Raw genomic sequence first — 21,794 nt, 5'->3', positions numbered from 1 at the left:
TTATTAAGGACACCGCTTCACTATGAATTACTACAATACATTAAACCATTTTCTACTAGAATACCTGAGGCCAGTTATGCAAAAGAGTCTGTGTGCCACTGACTACATGAACGCCAGTATTTGTGCAGAGCCTTCTGTGCTTTGTTTTATGTTTAATGACTCACCTTTATGACAACTTGACTACATAACTACATAAAAGAAAAATTGGACGGAAATTATGCAGACCTGTTGCCTCTCATCCAGGAATATATATATTATATATATATATATATTTCAAATAAATCCAGATATCTTGGAATATCTGGTGTAGTGGCCAGAACACTGTCTATTTTTCAGTTTTTGTGCTTACGGATAATTTTAGATTTGAAACAGTGAATTGAATGTTTCACTCTTCAGTCTGCCAAAGGGAGAGTAGCTGGTAAAACCAGATGAAGCTGGCGTTTCAGCAGGATTTGGATCTGCAGTACCGTTTGAAGAATGCGCTGCCATTTTGTGTTTCCACGCTACCTGCAATTCTCGCAGCTAAAGCCCGCAATGGCTAAAACTCGGTCAAATGAACAGTGTGCAGGTCACGGAGACAGAACAGAAGAAGAAAGAAAAGGGAGAAATCTACAACAACAAAGGCAAGAGGCGAATACTTGTTAACGAATGATATGTAGGCGCTGCAGCTGCAGGCAGGTACGGAGGTCCATTGGGGACAAACAGTGCAGGCTGCTGAGATGGATTGCATGGAGTGCCGGACCCCCTGCAGCCACACAAACACCATTCTACACTGAAATGCTCTAATTTACTCTATACGTGCCTATTCTAAACTGCTGGGCTTTTTTTCTTGTTAGAAGGAAACAAAGGTCAAGTGACTATGCCCTGACTTTCCAAGGATCTTGTACTCTATGAAAGTTGCTTCGCAAAGTGAGGGAAAATTTTTTTACAAAGAAGAACAGAAACACAACAGCGAGGAAAGTAAAAGTAACGTAAAAGAGCAAAAAAGAAATACATGAGATGTGAATACAGACCAGACTCTCTTTCAGGTCTCGACAGAGTGAGTGGCCTGAATGTAAAAAGTTCATTATGGACACATGACCGGCTTTTTTTGGTAGCCTCACTGTGGCATTGTCGCGCCGAGGTTTGTGGGTTTATGGGGTTTGAGGTCCGCACAATGGAGCAGGGAAGGAGAGCGTTGAGCAGAGGCCCCATGGCTGGGCTCGCGGCATGGAACACTGTACAATTAGCCAGCCTCTGCGTTCTGCCGGCTTATAATTATCAGCGCTTGCCTTAATTGACTCCCTTAGCCTGCTGCAGAGGGACCCCCCCCCATACCCCTTTCCCCCCTGCTCGATGGAGGCCGCCAAGCGCCACGCCAGGCTCTCCAAAGTCATTTAGAAAAGCGCTCATATTTTCGACACAAAAAAGGGGGAACATTTGGTGAGAGAGAATTCATCATCAGGTGTCTAGAGGTTTTCCTTAATAGAAAAGCTGAGTCCCACTGAGTGCGCTCCATGTAGCGGCCAGCCACGCATGCTCAGGACCAGCAAGCCGCCATTCGCAGCGGGCCACAAGACATTAACATAATTTTATATAACACAGGCACCCGCACTGGAAATTTAATACATCTCAGCAAATACGAGACAGCCGTTTTGCATAATTTTTTTCCCCCTCATTCTCCACCTAGCTTTCTCTCTCCCTTCTAGCTCTATCTGTCCTCCTTCCATGTCTCTCTTCCGTCTCGTCTTCCCTCTCTCTTGCTGCCACTCTCCTTTGCCCCCACCCCCCCTGCACAACCACCCCATGGTGCTGCTCTCACTAGGAGAGGGGAAGTTCATTACCTCAGCTAAATCAGAATTAGTCCCTTCATTTTGACGGGGCGAACTTCATTAGAAAGGCCCTTCCTTAATCCAGCAGGGAGAACTGATGAATCTACATGGGGGCAATAATTTGCTTCATGCAGCACATTCAGCCACTTCCTCCACACTATCTCTCCCTTCTTTTTTCGCCGTGTTTCTGGCTTTATGTACTTTGGTCACATTTTTATTAGATCTACAAACAAAAAAAAAACAACAATGAAAAAAAAGCAGAAAGGAAAACACCTGCATATAATTAACTAATAGTGGTGGAGATGGTGTAAAGAATGAGTTATGCTGTTTGGAATGTCCTGTCTCCCCAACAGACTTCTGGGTCTCTGGAGCAGCCACGGCTGACTTGGCTGACACTCAAATACAGACTGAGTGAGTACAGCCAAAAGCAGGCTTGGTCTGTGGGCCTGAGGTAACTGCTAAAGATGATTTTTAATGCCATGATTATGCTCCAGAGTTTTAGGATATACAAATCTTTCACGAGCATGTGATTAGAGGAAATAAAAAAAGAGAGCTGTAGAAGTATAAATATTTGCTGTTATGAAAGTGAGACTCCATCTGTCCTTTATTTTTGGTTTTCTTTTCCAAAAACCTGCACAGTTTTAAGAAGGATTTCAAAAGAGATAGGCTTCAAAAGTTGTCCAGATCCTTACAACAAACTAGAGGGCGAAGAGACGTGAATCGGGACAGACAGCCCCTGACTGCCATACCACAGCGCCTGGTGTCAAACAGATGTGCAGCTTGGCAGCTATGCTCCCCAGAAAACAGAGAGCCCATGGATTCCAGGGTGGTGCTGGAGTCTTGTTGCCCTCCCCCTTCCCCCTTCCCCCATCCTCCATCAGCCCCAACTCCCTCACACTGTGCCCCTGCAGTCGCCCTCCCTCATCACCTCCACACAGGGGTCCCCTGACTGGTAATCTCGTCCCTCGAATGTGAAATCTCCGACAGTGCTGCCCCGCACTTTTACCCCCTACCTCCACGGCTGATGGGTAAATTGGAATGGCGCACCCTGCTGGTGCAGAGAGCTCTGAACAGACAGCAGTACACTCACGCTGAGGCACCCCTCGCACGCTCCGTCTAATATAGTGGACATGCACACGCTCTCCAAGCTGCAATATCCATGCACAGACACATAAGAGTCTCACGCTCACAAAGCTTTAGGTAAATAAAAAAAGAAAACAAAAAAAGCCTCATAAAGATACACACATCGAGATGCAACCTAGGTGTGCCATGCATGATGCGTTCACCCTCATCTGCATAAAGATTGAATGTATGATAAATAAACGGAGAACTCCATAGTCAATATATGTACAAATTTAAATGCGCATCATCTGAAATGGCTCAGCTTGGGTCCTCTTACAGACACTGCATCTGACTTCTGTTACCATGGGGTCTCTATAATGTGCACAATGTAGGACAGAACACACATAACAGATAAACAGCATAAACCGCAGAGTAAATGTGCACATTGCTAGGCTCCCAGTGCGTACGATAAGCATAGCCAACTTGGTGTTTTCCGTAAGCGTACTGTAAAACATTAATAAATAGTAACAGGATAGAGGTTATTTGTTATAAAATGCAGTCGGGAATCAGAGTAAAATTTCCCACGGGGCTTGTTTAGCTGTCCAAGGCTCCCACTCTCATCTATCTGTCTATTATCTGTCTATCACTTGGTGCTCTGAAACATGTGTGGACGGTTGAGTCCACCCTCAAATCACAGGGACATCCTAAATAGTCAGTGGGACCTGAAGGGGCTAAAGATCACTGCAGCAGAAGCCACAGAGGCCTTCCTGTCAAAGGCAGTGCTTTCAGGGGGCCAGGGGTGAGGGGAAGCCAGAGGGAGCGAGCCAGAGACATGACATACATTTCATTACACTTAAACCAACTGTGGGTTCAACTCAGAGCCCTGGATTTCCAATGGCGTCTCAAAGGATGGAGTAAGTGGAGGTGTAAGAGAATGGTTTTTACAAAGAACACAATGGGTAGGTGGACAAAGGCAGGCAGCTGGACTAATTGCTTGGGGCCTTGCAGGAATATTTTTCTAAGTACTTCTGTTTAAAGCTCAATTTAGTGGCTTATGTCATGCATCTGCGAACGAAAACGGTATTTAGGATTCATATTTGTTAATGCATTTGCAATTTATCCTTTAATATTTAAATGCTTTCTGTTGTACAGTGCTTGTTTGACATTAAGGTGGCATCAAAAGCATCCGCTCTCCACCCTTGTTTTCTGTTTTCATTGCTCTCTGAAGGCTCGGTTTAATTTCTGCCCCTTAAAAGCAACCTTAGATGGGTTCGGGGCAGAAGAGGAGAGGAGAAAAACGTACTTATTCCAGCGATGACGAGAGCAGTCTTTTCAGCGAGAGCTCTCCGATCCTCGTAGAGAATACTTGTCCATTAAGACTGTCAGAGGATGCTCTCAGAAATGAGAATCCATATCTCTGGAGAGGACAGCAGGGAGCATGCTCAGATAGGGGTTAAAGGAAAACGAGCAGGATGGGCGTCCTGTAAAAAAGGCCAGTGTGGCCTAACGCTTATGGCGTCGTCACATGCAAGCACTGTAAATACATGCTTGTAGTCACAGCTGCTTCATTATGGAAAATATAATTTGCAGTCTAACCTACTTTGTTTTACAAAGAAATGTCTATTTAAAATTCCTTAGAGTATCATTATAATGGCGATAGAATTACAAAACACTATTATTATTGCTCGCTTGGGGGGAGCCCCCACTCATTAAGCTTCTAAGATGTCGTGGGTTTTGATTATTCTATCAGCGTCATGCTCTTATTATAGTGACAAACTCCTGCTATTTTGTTGCCAATCTCCTTCCAGCTGTCATATCTTTTGAAAGATCAGAAAACCCTTCAAACGCACTCGTGATATATCTTCAGATTCACCAGACGTTGCTTGATTCCCCCATTGAATTTGCAGGATTAACTTGAGGAAGAAACGTCTCATATTTCTTAACTGGTTGCTATGTCTGACATCAGAGTGTATGAGATTCTAGCATACTGGTATTGTCCAGGGGAGGTAACCCTCACTCTAACCGTCAGCGCTTCACCAAGTGGGACAGAGATGATTAAAACACACCATGGCTGTGACTGACAGACTCCCCACTGCTTCCAGAAGATGACATGTCTCCAAGTCACACAGAAAAGCAACTCCTCTAATTTTAACTCTGACTATAACACCAACCCCCTCTGTCAAAATCCACAAAAACAGCCATGCTGAGATTCTTAACCACAATAAAAGTGATAACAACTAAACAGAGAAATAAGTTTAAAAACAACAATGGGGAGGGAGGAGACAAAAGGGCTGAGAAGGCGCCATTTCCCTCTGGTGCACACAAACAGCAGGAACCTGTGAGCTTGTGACAACACCTTCAAACATTTCTGTTACTTTCACAGAAATATCTGATGCTGATGCTCCAATGTGATGCTTCTGCAGCAGTCTTGTCCCAGCGCACATTCGTCTTGGCAAGCTCTTGGTTACCAAGAAGAAGAAGAAGGAAAAAAAAGGGTTAGAAAAAAACCCCCCGCTCTCCTAACTGACTGTGTTTGACATTTGTCATGACAGGAATACAGTGAGAGAAGGAAAGAGAAGAGGAGTGAGAGATGGGAGGGGAAGAGGAAAATGGAGGAGTGGCAGAGGGTGATCGATGTGTGAAATTGTATGTGTGAAAAAAATAATTCTGCTAATTCTGTTTGTTGCAAGTCTCGTTTTTTCATGATGAGGAGGACAGAGGGGGGTTTCCTGTTATTGTCACGTTGTGTAGAGAGCTCAGGGTCGCTGTACTAAATGATTCACAGAAAACTGAATCTTTTACATTGGCGTCAGCAATTCAGCCGGGCGCCCTTGTGGGGGAATTCTTTTTGTGTGTTTTTATTGAAGTCTGCATTGAGCGCGCCCAAAAGCTCTGACAGGGGGCCCCCGAGGGCGCTTGTCTTCACCTCCAAATCATAAGATGGAGAGACGAAGCTCCCTCTGTGCTCTAAATTATACCCCTCAACACCCCCTCTTGCACACAGACTTGCAACCCTGCCCTCCCCACCCAAAAAAATAAAACACAGAGGCAGAGAAGAAAAGCCTTCAGTAATACACTCCCAGTGGAGCGCTCCACGATCGCTCCGCGCTGCCGGAACAGCTGACAAGCTCGATGCGGTGGGTCCGTTCCCTGCGGTCTGTCAGAGTTGGTGCTACAGCATGACGGTTAGTACTTCTTCTCTGGGGACGGGCCTTCTTTGACTGCCCCTATGTGCCCCTCATATGACGGGCCCCTCCGCTGACCCATGGAAGCTCCGTGGCTTTGACCCAATTACTGTTGCGGGTAGGTAAAACTCTAGGTTAGGTGCCCCCTTTTGTCTCGTTGCCTCTCCCTTGCTCCCCGGTGATGGCGAGACCCATCTGAGGCTCCTTTCATATTCAGAGGAGGTCAGGGGGAACAAGCAGAAAGGGCAGAAGGAGGCGAGGTTGTTACAAGAGGGTTGGTGTAATTTGATCGCCGGGCACAGCTGCATAAACATGGGTATCGAGGAATTTCTGTCTACTTGATGGGATTGACTTTGCATGAATGGCCCCTATTTCCCCTCCAAAATGGGCCATTTTCCACATGTCTCAATGAATATGACAACCTCTCCAGCAATACGAGTGCAGTACCGAAACTGCAAAAACCAGCTCAGGGTAGCTTGTGCCTTTTTTCGAGCTGTGAAACTCACCCTCTCTGGCTGTCTTTGTTAAAGACCTTATCCAAGTCCTGCTGCCTGAACTGTCAAAAGCAGCCCCATCCTCTCCAAAATGCCCAAACAAAATAAACCAACAACCGCTGGCAGGGTCAGAGGGCAGCAGCTCTGGGTGCCTGGACTCTGGCGAGCCCTCTGATTGGTGGAAAGGGCAGTGAGTAAAAGGGAATCTTTTCAAAGTGAAATCTCCAGCTGATGGCTTAGAGCTCCACACCCCACAGTTTGTTTCTCTTGCTGCTGTCAGGAGTTTTGCCCGAGCCATTTGGAGGGATTAGAAAAAGTAGGGAAGGAAAAAAAAAAAAAAACCTCAACTGGGCAGATCGTGTGTACTGTAGGGTCTGAGTGATGGCTCCAGGACCCCTTGGAGAGTGATAAACCTTTGACCTTGACAGCCCCCTGTGGTGACCCCTGACCTCTGGCTTTTTGCCACAGACTCAGTAAGACAGGTGCAGGCAGGAGAGTGACCACAGCCTCACTGTCTTGGCCAAATTTTCCCTCATTCGACCTACAGTACCTGTCCTGGAAGTCAGCACAAACTATGTAAAGGAGTAGAAACAACTGAAGCTACGATGTAACTTAGATTTAAGCAGGAGTGCATAGAAATATTAGCAAAGTGCACACAATATGTATTACATAAACCAAAATCTTTGTGAATCAGTAAATTATTCTAAGAAAAAAAATGCTAATAGGAAAAATGGGAGGGGGGGGGGGGAATTCAGGCAAGAGTACAGAGGCTCTAAACTAAAGCCAGTTTACAAATGGAACAGTTCCATTTTGGAAAAAAAACCACTTTGTGAAATAATACATAATGTTGTGCAAGAAATCTAAGTGTGGATATTATTAAAGATGAAGCACAGTGACACGTCACACAGTTTTCTGCTGCACAGCGGGCACTAGCTCCAAGGTCGCGCCAGTCCGCGCCAGTCTTTCTGCAGATCCATTTCCTCTCCCTAGGCACTTCCCTCATGTTGTTGGCCTAGTGATTCAGTGCCTTGCATTAAGAGCAATTCACCTGCCTCCGGCGTCCCAGCGGCACAGGTCCCCTGGGGAAACCAGGTGGAGCATAAAAAAGTTCCACATATGGTAAAGTCAAGCTGCTTGGAGGCTGCCGTGTGTCTGCTGTGGGGATAGAGGCTCCTAAAAGGCCCAGCTGGTACTTGGAAAAGGGCTTCTGCATTACTACACCTCAGTGTCTGTTTGGGCTCCCCTTTGCAAAGTGTTGGCCGGTGCACATGACCAGCCATTTTAGATTTCTCCCTCTACCCCGCCTCATCCCTCGCTCCCTCCCGTCTTCCAACTGGTTCTGTATCCAATTGAACATTTGGTCCTCCACTGCTGGTTAATCAAATTCCTCCATCTGGCCCCCTTATCCCTGTGGAACACAAAAGGTGCAGCCTGAGCCCGGGTCCAAGTGCATATTGGGAGGGAGGAGGGGGGATGGAGACAGGGACTGCCTACCTAACTTACACAGCCCAGTCAACTAGATCAGGTAGAGAGCACGAGGCCAGGCCTGATCGTTTTGGGCAAACAGGAACAGCTTGGGACTAAGTATCAGAGCCCTGCTGTTCATATAGAGCTCAGGGACTGCAGTGGGTTCATATGACAGTAGGAGGGTTTTATGAGCTAATACCTCCACATACACTGTAGAATACAGAATAGAGTGGAGCCTAAGTACTACTGGCTACAACAGAAGGCAAACACTGCCCTGAAACACTCATGTTATTCAGTCTCCATGGCAGTAGAGGGCACTGCTCTTATCTAGGAACAAAGAAAAAAGAAAGAAAAGGGAAATAAAGACATTTATGTTAAAACTGCAACTTTGCTTGTTGTCTTCTCACACCGCTTCCTTGAGTTCAAAGTGTATCAGCAGCTAAGTAGCGTCTTTACTCTGATCAAAAAAGAGCTTTCTTAAGATATCACACAAAGCCAGCAGGGATCTTTTAATTCTCTAGAGAGACTATGAAGCCTTCACAAAATATCACATTAACTACACATTTATTAGAAGAGACCTTTAAAAAAGCAGTCCTGCCTCCAAAGTTAAACAGGTTTCAAAGTGCGCTCACTTCCACATAAAGCTTCCCTTACAACTTTGACACACGCAGCCGATCACGACTGCTCTTTGCTCTGATTCAGGAGGAGGACCTGAGGCGAGGTGAAGAAGGGGACATAAAGTGAGTCACAGATATGGAAACACATGGCATCTCAAGTGCTAGCTCTACCCTTTCATAATATCTATTGTTTGATTTCTATTCATGTCCAACCATCCTCTCCCCTGCCAGGTGGCAAAACATGTGTCAATAATTAAACTGCTTTTACATAACAGGATACAGGAACACAATGCAATTTGCTCCCCATATTTCATTGGGCCTTTATGAAAGCACATGAGAGAGTGTAATTAATCAAACCACTGGAATATGTGAACGGCAATTTCCACTTAATGGCACTTACAGGGATTGGGTCCCTTAAGCACCACGTTCTATCTACCAAACGAGCGGGCTTCATTTTCATCTTCATAGTTCAGACAATAAAATCTGTGGATGTTAAACAACACCCATTTGACATTATGAAGTCAGAAAACAACATCAGACTGGATCCGTGTAGCCATGTAGGTCTTGTGCTTTTGGACACGCACACACTGTAGCAGTCGAGTGTGCTCCGGCCAAGTTCGGGGTGACTGCAAATGACTGTTGTGCTTGGATTTCAGAAATTAATATTGTTTTTAATGATCTTGCTTTGACCTCAAACCTGAGTGTATTTTCTGTATTCACTTAACCACGGGAGGCTAACCAACTCCCAGCCTGGGACAGGAAGAGGATCATTCACTGCTTTTAGTGGCTTTCTGTGAGAAGATGGTCCTAGTCTAAATGGCACCCATGTCCCTAAAAGTGTTTCTCTCTTCCCCACCTCTCTTTCTCTCCCTCTGCCTCTCCAAAGACTCCTCTAAGTGCAGCATCTTGTTTCAGTAATTCAGCCAGGGCAGAGACAGTGGAGAGAGGAAAGTAATCGATTTCTCTCTCATTTGGTTCCTCCTAGACTTGCTGTAAGGCCTCTTAGGGGAGTTCTGGACTATTGGACAGGACAATGTTATGGGAAAGAGTGTCATTGTGTTTAAGGTCATCGTTACACCAAGGTTTCATTTTGAGTGTATTTTTATTGGTGTATGGAACCAAGTAGACAAACAAACAATGCTGCCGCCATTTCCAGGATGGCAGACATCAAGATAGGCCAGCGCTGTTCATAATGGCAACACCATTTGAATGATAGAGAGAAATATCATGCTCCACAGCAACATGATCCACTGCAGAGATATTCTCAGAAAACTGCAGCTAAGTACTAAGCTTTTAGGTCCATAGGTAAATTTGCGTCTATAAAAAGCCACTCTTGCTAAATAATTTAGAGGAAATGTCTTTACTGTATGATCACTATTTCTGCTTCATGCTTCATATCATCTTTCCAAAGGAGGAATAAAAAAAAAATGACATGGAAGAATTGGGGAGGACTTCATAGTTTCAGCAGAAACTTTAAAAAGGTCAAAACAGAGAAATTCATTATTTTTACATCTAAATAATCATCATGGTGAAAAAAATGTTGTTTTTTAACATCTTATGCATCTTTAAACTGTGAGCAGGGGTACAATTCACCTTCTCTGACCCCTTAGGGCACCTTTGCTGGGCAGTAGTAGCGAAATCTTTAGCCTCTATTCGGCGAGGCCTCATCAACAGGTCGGTAGCTGCTTTAGCCAGTCTGCATCTCTTTTGCATCTGGGGCTCTTTACAGTGTCTAATCATTCATTCTGTGTTTCAACTCCATGCCAGCCTCCTAAATTCTTAATAACAGTCGGTAACTCTCAGGTTGGGCTTCCATTCATTTACATCTGATTGAGATATTCTTGCACAAAACCAATTAAAAATGCAGTTTTACTACCTGCACCTCTTGGCATGCATTATTTTCAAAATAGAGACCAATCTCGTGTGTCATTAGAGTGCGGCAGCTGCAATATAAACAAGACAGATCTATCTATTGTTTATTACCACCTCGGGCTTTTTACCCAGAGGGCAGAATAAGAAAGGGAGGGGCAGAGGTCAGCGTAATTACCATTCACTTCTTCCTTAGAGTCAGACAGTGCTAAGACATGCATTGGCAAATTCCATGGCAGCATCGTATATCACATTACCATAAAGCCCCAAAGAGCTAACCTTTGTTCAATTCCATTTGATTCTAAGAGAGGAAAACACTGACAGCCTCATCCAGGCCCGGTGTTTCAAGAGTTCAGTTGTTTGTCTTTCAGTCTTGTGACTGTTCTTGCTAAAGATGTGCTATTCCAAAAATAACGCGTCAGGGGACACTGGGGGATCACTGAATCATCCTGGGTAGAATATCACATCATCTGGAGAGATTCAAGGTTCAGTCTCAAATTAAGCCTGAGAAAAAAAAGAGGCAGCTTGCCTTAAAAACATTACAAATTATTTATTTCCAAGCCTTTTTAAATAAACACCCTAATTTAATAATTGTATATTTTTATTCATGCCAACATCATCTATATTTCTAATCACAACAGCTTTATATTTTTCTGTGATGCCTGATACTGTGCCCTTAAAGAATTCACCTGAAAGCACTTTCCATTTCGGCTTCTGTTAACAAATAGCAAAGCACGAGCATTTGCAGCATCACCTCACTCTAATATGCTTTTTTTTTTGACTGAAAATACGAACACCGGTGCTGACAGAATGTGAAATACTGTTTCTGAGCAGAGGGGGCTTACTCCCAATGTCTTCAGTCATGCTTAAAGTCAATAGATCCAGTGCTTTGTAGCAGTCTTTAGGTGGCACAGAAGGACAAATGTTGCCATGGAGGATGAAAGAAATGCAAAGATGAGAAACGAGTAATAGACCACGCAGGAGAGAGAAATGCAGACGACAAAAAATAAAGAAATACAAACATAGGAACGGGCAGAAAAGGGGAAAATAGAGAAAAAGGCTGTGAGGAAAGAAAGAAAGAAAGAAAGAGAGAAAGAAAGAAAGAGAGATCTGTGAATTTCCTCTTCCTCCCCTGAGACCTCCCTTGATGCCAAGCATTCATCATCCAGCCTCTAATATCAGTTATTCTGTGGCTCCTCTGCTTACAGCAGAATTAATTTCTGCTTTAATTACTCTCATCGGCGGAATGCTGATGAAGGAGAGGGACGAGGCATTCTGGGACTCGGGCCTCATTCCACCGCTTTAATTTGAATGAATTCCACCCGGAGACGCTGGCAAACAACTGGCAGCCGAGCCCCGGGAGCCACTCTGGGACTGCGCAGAAGAGCTGCAGCCATGGCCCCCACCAACCAAGCTACCTTGTGTGTGCGTGCGCCTCTGTGTGTTTCCGTGCTTATGTGTATTATGCGGTGTGTGTGGATTGTGCGTGATTCCGAGTGCCGAAGTGAAAAGGCGTGGAGGAAGAACACACAAGATGAGGAGGAAAGGAGGGAAAAAAAACAGATTGATAGATTAAACGATGAGCGCCTGTACAATGTGTAAACGCGCTTGCAGTGTGTGAAGTTGCATGTGTTTTGCATCCAGACATAAATGTACTTGAGGATATGGGGCGAGAGAGCAGAACTTGTATGGAAAAAACAAACTGTAAATGATTTCATAGACACACGCACGCACGCACGCACGCACGCACACAAAGATTCAGTGCAAACAGCTCTGTATGGACACAAAACATATGAAATATGAACAACACCACTGACTGCAGCCCACTGTGCAACACAAGTGTTAGTTTGAGAGCAAAAATCATTAATACTTAATTTGATTATTCTAGATATGGCACATCACACTCTCCAACAACCCCCCAGTTCATGTATCATACAAGAACTGCAAGTATAAAAGAGAGAAGCAGGAATTAACCACACGAATAGGAAAAAGGTTGCGCGTGTGAGATGCACAGTCCAGATTTGCATAATGAAAATAACTGCAGAAACGGTATAATATCACACACAGCTACGTCGGCAGTGGATGAGAGAGAGTACGGCCATAATTGACTTCTCTCCAAGCCAGCTTGGTAGTTACAGAATGTAGCATATTGGATAAGGATTGTGATTGATTATGTTGGTCTGCCATAAAGATTCGTTTGATTAAATGTAACCATGGGTTTCTTTTCCAAGTCCTAATGAAGCAGCAATTTGAAACTGAGAGACTGGAGGTGGAGCCAGTCTGGCTTGCACCATCTATCTATGGTGATGATGATATAAGGCTTCAAAACAAGAGCCAGTGCAAAATGTAAAGATTTTTTTTAAACCCAGTTAACACAAACGTATTTGTAAAACTCTAGTTTAATGCAAACAAATTTAGTATTAGTGTAGTGCCTCTAAAATGGGCTGAAACACGATTTAATGCCACTTAAGAATTAAAGGATATAATTCCCCATATTACTATTTATTTAATATGTATATATAAGACAGGGGATGCACACAGTCACGGTCAAGCCCGAAACATAGCCCGTTCCATTACACTTTTTAACATCATCCCACATAACACAATTCATCTCCTCCAATTTTATGTTCTGAGCCATCCCTCCGCTAGTTCAGCAGAGTGCAGAAAGGGAGGTAGGTGTGACCTCCACTGACCCTGAAACCTCTGGACAGGTGGGCGGTGGCCTATGTGCACTGTCCATTTTGGCAGCAGCTCACTTCCTTCCCCCGGCAGGTAGCTCGGGCCATGATGAGCAGCTGGGTCGCAAACACTAAGCACATTAATATCTTCTTAATGATAATAATCATTATGGCATAAGCACCTTCCCCAAAGTGGGAAAGCACACGAAATGTGCCAGAGTAGCATCGTCGTTAAGGTAAAAAAAAAAAAAAAAAAGACAAGAAAACCTGAGATGAAATGACTCTTTTAATGGGCAGCAACTTACAGCCACGGATAACGCAGACACTAATGTAATAATGTGATAATGAGATACACCGATGACATTAGGGAGACCAAAAACTCAATGAAACCAGTGTGAATTGCTGCATGAAATCTGCACTTGAAACTGGCTTTGACACAATTATCAAATCAGATATAGATATCGTTGCATGTTAAATACACAGCGCATATATAAAAGTGACGTTATCAGAGAGCTACATGCATGCTTTAATTAGTACAAGCTACTTCTTTATGCCTCACATGCTTTTTTTTCTGGAGTTAGTGGTGCACTTTACCACCTTGTCTCTGCATGGCTTTTGGAATCCATGCTGCATTTCCCATATACTCGCCTCATTTAATATAACTGTCAGTATTCACCTATCATAGGCCATTATCTGTCTCATCCGCGTTCATTATTGAAGCTAATGATCTGTTGTCCTCTCTGCTCCCCATTGAAGGAGGACTACATTAAAAGTCTCTTACTAACTTAATTAGTAATTATAAATGTTAAAAGATTAATCAGCGAGTGAGTGGCTTAAGGTTTACGTCTCTAGGCAGCAGTGGGACGAATGGAGAGACAAAGAGGCCATGTCGCTTCAGTGTTCACACTCCACTGTCATGCGAGAAATGGAACAAGGTATCTGTAAAAGGAAATTGGAAGTGTGACCATTTTTCTTTTTTTAAAATTCATTTTTAATGAGCATGTTTGCGTATGCAAAGAAGTATGGCAAACAACGTGCTAGCTCGTGTGTTTTTAGCCCTCGTCTTTAAGCGACAACTGTTTCAGATAAACATAGCATTTCCTTTCTATAATCTGCAAGCACCACTCTAGAAGATATAATGCTGTTACGGGAAGCAGCATTTAATATGGTAACCTATGATGCATGCGGTACTCACATTATCTCTTTCTAACAAGATGGAAATAGATCCGCTTAATTAAATCCTGGGTGTACACTAATTCCTTACTAAATCTGCACCTCTCTGACAATTCTACATCAGCAACACCGCGCACTCAAGTAAACATATAAGCACTGATATCAACATTAAACCTTAATAACGCATAAGGCTTTCATCCAGGGAGTTCCTGTGTGATTTCCATTAATGTGAGGGGAATCGCCCAGGACCATCTCCCTGTTTTCCGGAGTGTGTTGATGCTCAAGCCGGGGGGTTCGAGAGGAAAACAAAAAGGAGCGTTAGCTGTGCTTAGTTGTGGGATGGCGGAGTTGCTAAATTTCTTGTCTGAACTTGAGCCACACTCGCGAGAGAAGCTATACTTTTATTTACTTCGCCGCTTCGGTCAAAGGAGACGGAAAACACTCATATATAATGGAGACGGGGAAACATTTCGCATTTAGCTCTGCCCTCAATCCCATGGAGGAGAATTGCTGGTGCTCTGACTGTTGAAGTCTTATCACACAAGACACGCAGAGTGGGGTGATAGTGGGGAGGCTGGCGGGTGGCCTGCAGCACCTGAAACCTATTAGAGAGTTTTGGAACATTCCACAGGGTTCTTCCACTTTGGCCAGAGGGCATCATAAAGGTCCTCGCAAAGAAGGTTCATGCGACTCAGATGCTGACAAACAGCCAGCAAGGTGAAACACTAAAAACTGGATATGGGAGAGTTTGATGAAGAAAAAAAAACTGTGTTATGTTGCTGTGTTTAGGAAGAAAACATGAGTCTTTTAAAGTCCAAAATGGTCTACATTTTCTGCACTTATATTCAGAAGGAGTTTGCCTCCATAAAAGAGCTGATTAAACACATTTACTGTTGGCAAGCAAAGCGAAACTTTTGTCAACTTTTTATCAAATGGTTTGCCATCTGGATTTAAAGCAGTAGGGGCCCAATAGTGTGCTGATAGTAAAAATAAACATGCATAAACACAGACATAGCTTACTGCCAAATTTCTTGACTGCAGCCTTGCCTTTCATATATATATATATATATATATATATATATATATATATATATATATATATGCTGTGAGGAAAGAAAGATATATATATATAGATATATATATAGATATATGTGCGTGTGTGTGTTTTAGTGGTACCAATGCCCATCACTTTGGCTGGATTTGTGTCCATGCCTCAGTGTTATGCTCACTGGGTTTAGCTCTATGGGTGTCTGTGGCCTCTCCTCTGGCCGCCCGTGTCCATTTGCTCTGCGGGTATGGCAGGCCTGAGCTGACAGATGGCCGCCCCTCTCCATTCCGCTCCAGAGTAACACAGTAACTGGTTTTTCCTCCGCCGTTGACCTTGCCACAGCCAGCCAGCAATCCAGGCTGGCACTCGGCCTGTCGAACAGGAGGGTAATGAAGTCCAGCGCTGCTCACATGATTATTAAGGCTTTGACGCTGGGGGGCCTTTCAGAACCCTATTCCCCTCCCCGCTCCTCCCCTGTCTACCATTCACACAGCCAAAGTTTGATGAGGATAGTCATTTGTTACATGGTACTTTGGAAAACCACCATTGTGGTCCATAAAGCTAAAACTTTTTTGCGGCACTCTTTTGTTCTCTGTTTGTTTTCTAAAACAAACCTCTCTACACCTATGAAGCTTGCTTAATAACAGCTTTGAGAACAACACTGGAAGCCATTTCTATTCAGCAGCATATGATAGCTACAGAATGACATTCCAAAAATACGCCAGGTAAGAGCCCCTACACAAAGTTAGGTCATATCTATCACACTACTGTTGGTGCTGACAACCTCTAAAAGCAGTGCAGTTCAGTGGTTGCACTCCACTTCATTCTCACTGCAAGTCTCCCTTACCACAAGCATCTCTAGGCACGCCTGGAACCCAGGTCCCATCAGGGCCAGAGTGGGATTTGAGAGGTGTAGGTTGCAGATCTGACCTTTACTAAGGCAGGACTGTCTGTTTGCACTTCTCCCATAAGCCCCCCTCCAGTCAGACTGCTAAGCAACCCCAGCAGACCAGGGGTGTGCATGCACCTCCGGCCTTGGTGACATCTTAGAGACCATGGGGAGGTGGAGTAATGCAGAGGTTAATTCTGATCATCCAGTATTTATGGGCTTCACTTCAGAACAAGGGTTGGCATTAACACTCTAAAGGAGACATCTCTCCTGTATATCAATAAAACATAACAGAAGGACAGGGAGAGCCTACTTTTATTCAGGTCGCCAAAGTCCTTAACTAAGCCTAGGATGGGAAAATTGGAAAAATATGCCAGTGAATGTCTTTAAATTCAAGGTATTTAAATCTAAATGCTCCTTTTGAACTACTATTAGTCCCGTACAACGATTAACTCAACAACTGAGCAGATTTCAGCCAATCACTGGCAGGAATTTGCCCCAAGTCACCATGGTGACATCAACCTACCAATTGCGATGCAGTCAGGGGCAGCAAGAGTTCGCCCGGAGTTTGTACAAACAGGCTGTATGAACTGAGAGCATCAGATATTTTCTCACATGTTGGCCTAGTCTGTGAGGTGTGGGGAAATGTCAGGAAAATCAATAGATAAGGACCACATCAGACTGAGCTTGTCTGGCCTAGCAACAGAGCATCCCCATGGTGATGTCAATTACCTCTGCTTTACAACAAAAACACCAGGAAGAGCAAAACAGTCTCTGCAATGCTGTTAAACTTTTAATACAGTCTCCTGGTTACATTGAGGAATTTGTAAAGAAAAAAAAAAGAAAGAAAAAAAAAGCCCAACTTTTTCTTGTTTTCCATCCAGACAGGTAAGTAACACAGTGGGTGCGAAAATCTTATTGATAGCTCTTTTTTATGCAGCTCGCTCTGATTTCTATTCTCCTCATGGACCCCACATTAGTCAGGGAGAGGTATAATGTAACGAGCAGTAAGGTGCGCATAATTGCATATTAGCAGCAACACACTTGGCTGCACGGGAGGTGACTATGCTAACGAACAGAGAGGCGTTATTAATCACCAATTAATAAAAGCAGGCAGATATCACGCTCAGCATAAGGCATGCATGGTTTCCTTTGTTTCCAATGGCTGGTCCAAACCTGTTCTCTTATTTATTTCATACGATTGATCCTGTTCCTCTGCTGTGTTGTTTATTGAGTTCTGACTCTGATTTAGCCCCCTAGGAGTCAAATGAGGAGTGTTTGGTCATGTTTGTTAACAGATTACATGTGTATGTGCTCTATGAATGAGCTCTAGAAACGGAGGGAACACCATCAGACGCACCTAATCAAAGAGGATTATAGGAAAAGAAACAAAGAATGAAAATACCACATTCTGCTTATGTATCAAGAGGGAAAAAAAGCACTTAATGGGGTAGTAAATGTGTTTCCACCAGGGCAGAGACAGTGATGGAGACCATATAATCAACATACACTGGCCAAGCTGCTCTAGGGGCCCAAGACAAGAGGATATGTGTCAAGGATAATTTGCGGCCCTTAGCAAGAAACAAAACAAGGCTTTCAGCTTCAAATACTGTTACAGTGTGCCTCCTGTCGGTTCTTCCAATAACAGCCAACACAGTGTGTTTTGCCAGGATGGAGCTCAGTTAATATGAAAATGCAAACGCTAGATACTGAGACAGAGGAATATTGAGAGATAGTGGACAGGGGGAATGAGAACGAGAGAACAGAGCGGAGGAGGAGAAACTAGAGGAGAGCTAAAGGCCTCTCACTCGCTCTCCTCTCCAGCTCTGTAACGGCCCACAGTGCCTGCTTCACACAGAGCGGCCAGCTGTACAGCAAATGTGCCTTTCCCTCTCCGCCCCCGAACCTTTCCACCCCTCCAGTGCCCCCCTTTGCCTGGGCTGACCAGGCCACTGGCTCCACTCTGAGAGAGAAGCCTCCTCCCTGACTTGGCTTCAAGCTCTGTGCTGTCACCAACCCAAAAAATCTGTAGAGGTGACCCCAAAAAACACTTTTTTGGGGGGGGGGATGTGGTTTGGTTTGTTTGTTTACAGTTGTCCTTCTCAGTACTGCCACCTTGGCAGTAGCTACTTGGAAAGGACAGAAGTGAGATGAGAATGAGATTGAAAGCAGATAAAGCACAAAAAAAGCTAAACCCTCTTTCACCTTCAGAACCCTTTAAGACAGAGCCCATGCTTCAAAACATGTCAGGGCTCTGAAAATCCACACAGGGACATTTGAAACAGTGCGATAAATGGGCCAAACGTGCCCCCCATGAGGCTCCAAATGTCATAGTTTACACTGGGGTCAAAGTGAAGCAATGGGGTGGCATGATGGCATGCTGATAAAACCAAACAGGCTTTTGTGTCAGTGAAGGACCTTCAAAGGTCCTCTTAAAAAAAAAAGAAAAGAAAAAAAATGAACGGGGACTACTATTTACATTTTTTTTTTTGCAATGCAGTTATTACATCTCAAAATGAGAAATTTTTATTCACGAAGAGGCCTTTCTTCTAATCTCAAAGAAAAACAGAAAATTAAAGAATTGATAGTGACTGCGACAGCTGAAAGCTGTATAAATCTGTGTGTCTCTGGAGAAAAATCGGACACCCTCAATTCTGTAAGTGTGCCATGCCAAAAAAACTCTAAACTAAAGAGTGGCCAGCTGTCTTCTGGCCTGCTATTAAATTGCTCCTTGGATGGTGGCGATATCATTTTTTTCTCCATAGGAGTATCACACCAGGTCCCCAAACAGAGCGACCAGCTGTACAGCAAATGTGTACTGATCCATCTGGGCCCTAGCAGGCTGCAGCCTCCATCTTAAGACACGTGGGGCCGTTCACAGGCTTGGCTGGGGCTGGTCCGCAACACACCCTTCTGCACCCACGGCTACCTCCGTCCCTTTCATTTACCTCCATTATCATAGTAAATGTTGAGTAGCTGAGCACCAGAGCTGCCCTTTATGTCTGAACCAGGAGCGTCATCATCTGAGTGTAATATCCATGCATCAAAATGTGCTGGCAGTCGGACAGAAGAGGCAGCCGCGACCACTTCGGCCTGATGGGAGGAGGTAAGGGGTGGAGGCTCATTGCGCCGGGTTTGAGGGAGACTATTGTATTACAAAGGCAGCTAATGTGGACTCGTCTGGGTGAGACGGGCTCAGGTTTTGTTGTTCCATACACTTAGCACTATGGTTATGTCACGGCACATCACTATATATAGAGTTATCAGTGTGAACTGACACCATGGAGCGGGGCATGGATGAAAACAACACCCCTATGAATCCAGCGTCTGCTCCATTACCTACGCTAATAACGCTGACAGCTGAGCGGAGATGACCCCAGCCCCCTGTTTCCCCTCTCCTGTGCAGATGGTCATTAAAAGGAGAAAGTGTCCCTTTTTTTTCTGTCGAAAAGATATTTAGAGCTTTTCCAAATGTGCATTTTTTGGGGGGTTGTTTTTGGCCCAAATTGGCTCTTCAGTGATTAAAGTGTGGGTTGAATTTAACCATGCTCCAAATTAAACAGAGCAATTTTTCAGAGGGTACGTAAAAGAACAAGATCAGCGCTTGAAACACGGCTCACATGTCGTACCTCACGCCTTGTCCATTAAACACATTTCCTTAACTTTACTTCATTCTGCTCTGTTTTCCTCTTGTTTGTTTGACAACTTCACATTACAATGAGTTTTGTTTTCTCCTTATTTTAGAGATCACAAAGCAAACGTATCTAACAGAAACCCTTTTGAGAAGTCAGATGAAACCCGTGATCATGTTGAATACAAAGCGATGGCATATCAGAGAAGTAAGACATCAGACAATAACCCAATCACCTATCCTCCTGTTATCTTAAGCTGTCTGAATTCCACTATTACGGGGAAACTGTGTGCTTGTGCGGCTGAAAAACATAAAATAACCAGTAGGGGGGTTTGTTTTCTACCCTCCCAGTGTGCTCCGTGCCTGCCTTTGCGAGAGAAAGGACTAATGCTGGCATGGTACTGTATTAGGCACCCCCAGTAGACTAGTGGGTGAGCAGATCGCAAAGATGAATACAAAATACACACCTACACACTCTCAGCTCATCTCTCTCTTTTGCAAATACACCGCAGCATCAAAATCACAAATCACATGCTTCTGATTGTTTATGCACAAACAGTGGGTCCCTGATAGAATTGCCTACCGGTCCTGATAGAATTGCCCACCGTGTTTAAATTCACCTGCGCCTAGAAGCGTGTCCCAAACAGAGAGGCGGTTTGGTTCCAGATCAATGAGTCTCTCTCCCACTGAAGACAACAGATAATGCAGTGTAATGAAAGAGCCGCCAAACGAGCTGAATAAATGAATGAATAAAGGAACGTGAGACCGGAATTCAGACGCCTACTTACTGCAGGCAAGAAAACCTGTTTTCCAATTGTCTGTTCCCTATAAATTATTCTGCCTGCATACAAATGACAACCAAAAGTAGAGACATTTTGAAAATGTGGAGCTTAGTCGTACACCAGCACTCTTAGCTGAGAAATCTTGCGAAATGAAATGCAAAATTTGGAATATTTCTTTTGATATTAAACACCGAAATGGCAAATATCCATTTTTTCAGTTGATTTGACGTCATAAAAGGAGAGAGCATGAAAGTATAAAATCTAGTATGCAGATCTCAGTCATCTGAAAACAGTACTTGTGTGACAAAGTACAACAGACAAACAAACCAAAAATACATATAGAAGAACTAGAGAAATTTTTACCTTTTTTTTTTTTTCAGAAAATTGATTGATAATCTTTGGGATGATCAGAATGATCAAATCTGTTTGATATTTCAATATTTGAATAATCTGTGTATTTTATTTTCCACTACTTCAAACTACCTTAATTACAGAGTGGTTTGAAGTGGAGAAATTCAGCTTGAAGCATGCACACGGACCATATTATACCATTCACATGCATGGAGAAATGAAGCTTGTGGGTTTATGAAAGCACAACACTGGGGATGCAGTTGATGGTCAAATAAAAAAATAATTCCACCTATTTGGTGATGTGATCCAGATACTTGTGAGCCTGAATGAGACAGGGTCAAATATTTTATTACATATCACATTTATTTTTAGTATGTGATTCATCTTTAAAAAGGTAGGAAAACACTGAAATTGGGTGAATTTTTCTTAATAATTTGCACACTGCGCGGGTGAGATTTTAACACTTAAATTGCATGCCTAAAAGATATGTTGATTAAATTTACGCTAGATTTTAGAAACACTTGGGAAATTTGGACAAACATATTTGTATATATTACACAAGCACTGTATTTAATGACTCTTGTTTCTGGAGTATAACAGAAACCATAATAAATGAATCAGAAAGTGCTATCTCCTACCCAGCATGTGGTTGGCCACATGAACTTGGATGTCCCATTCACTGTAGAACACCATCTGACATTTGATGCACTGGTATGTCTTCTTCTGTAAATCAGACA

At 43.7% G+C, this 21,794-nt stretch overlaps 1 protein-coding gene across 3 annotated transcripts in view; it reads right to left on the bottom strand.

The window, feature by feature from the left end:
* LOC113011239 (zinc finger protein 521) overlaps positions 1–21,794 on the bottom strand; it is an 88,908-nt gene that overhangs the window by 23,066 nt on the left and 44,048 nt on the right. For 2 of the 3 annotated variants that reach the window (XM_026150684.2, XM_080292919.1), the window contains exons 5-6: positions 21,696–21,780; positions 21,347–21,379 (exon numbers count right to left, since the gene is read on the bottom strand). In XM_026150684.2, the coding sequence (XP_026006469.1) occupies positions 21,347–21,379; positions 21,696–21,780 (118 nt within the window). The remainder of the gene's footprint in view (positions 1–21,346; positions 21,380–21,695; positions 21,781–21,794) is intronic. The other variant, XM_026150685.2, reaches the window with a different exon arrangement.

Source organism: Astatotilapia calliptera, chromosome 18 (assembly GCF_964374335.1).
Source record: "Astatotilapia calliptera chromosome 18, fAstCal68.1, whole genome shotgun sequence".
Classification (NCBI taxonomy): domain Eukaryota; kingdom Metazoa; phylum Chordata; class Actinopteri; order Cichliformes; family Cichlidae; genus Astatotilapia; species Astatotilapia calliptera.
Note: the sequence above shows the minus strand (reverse complement) of the source record. Positions and strands in the feature narration are given on the sequence as shown.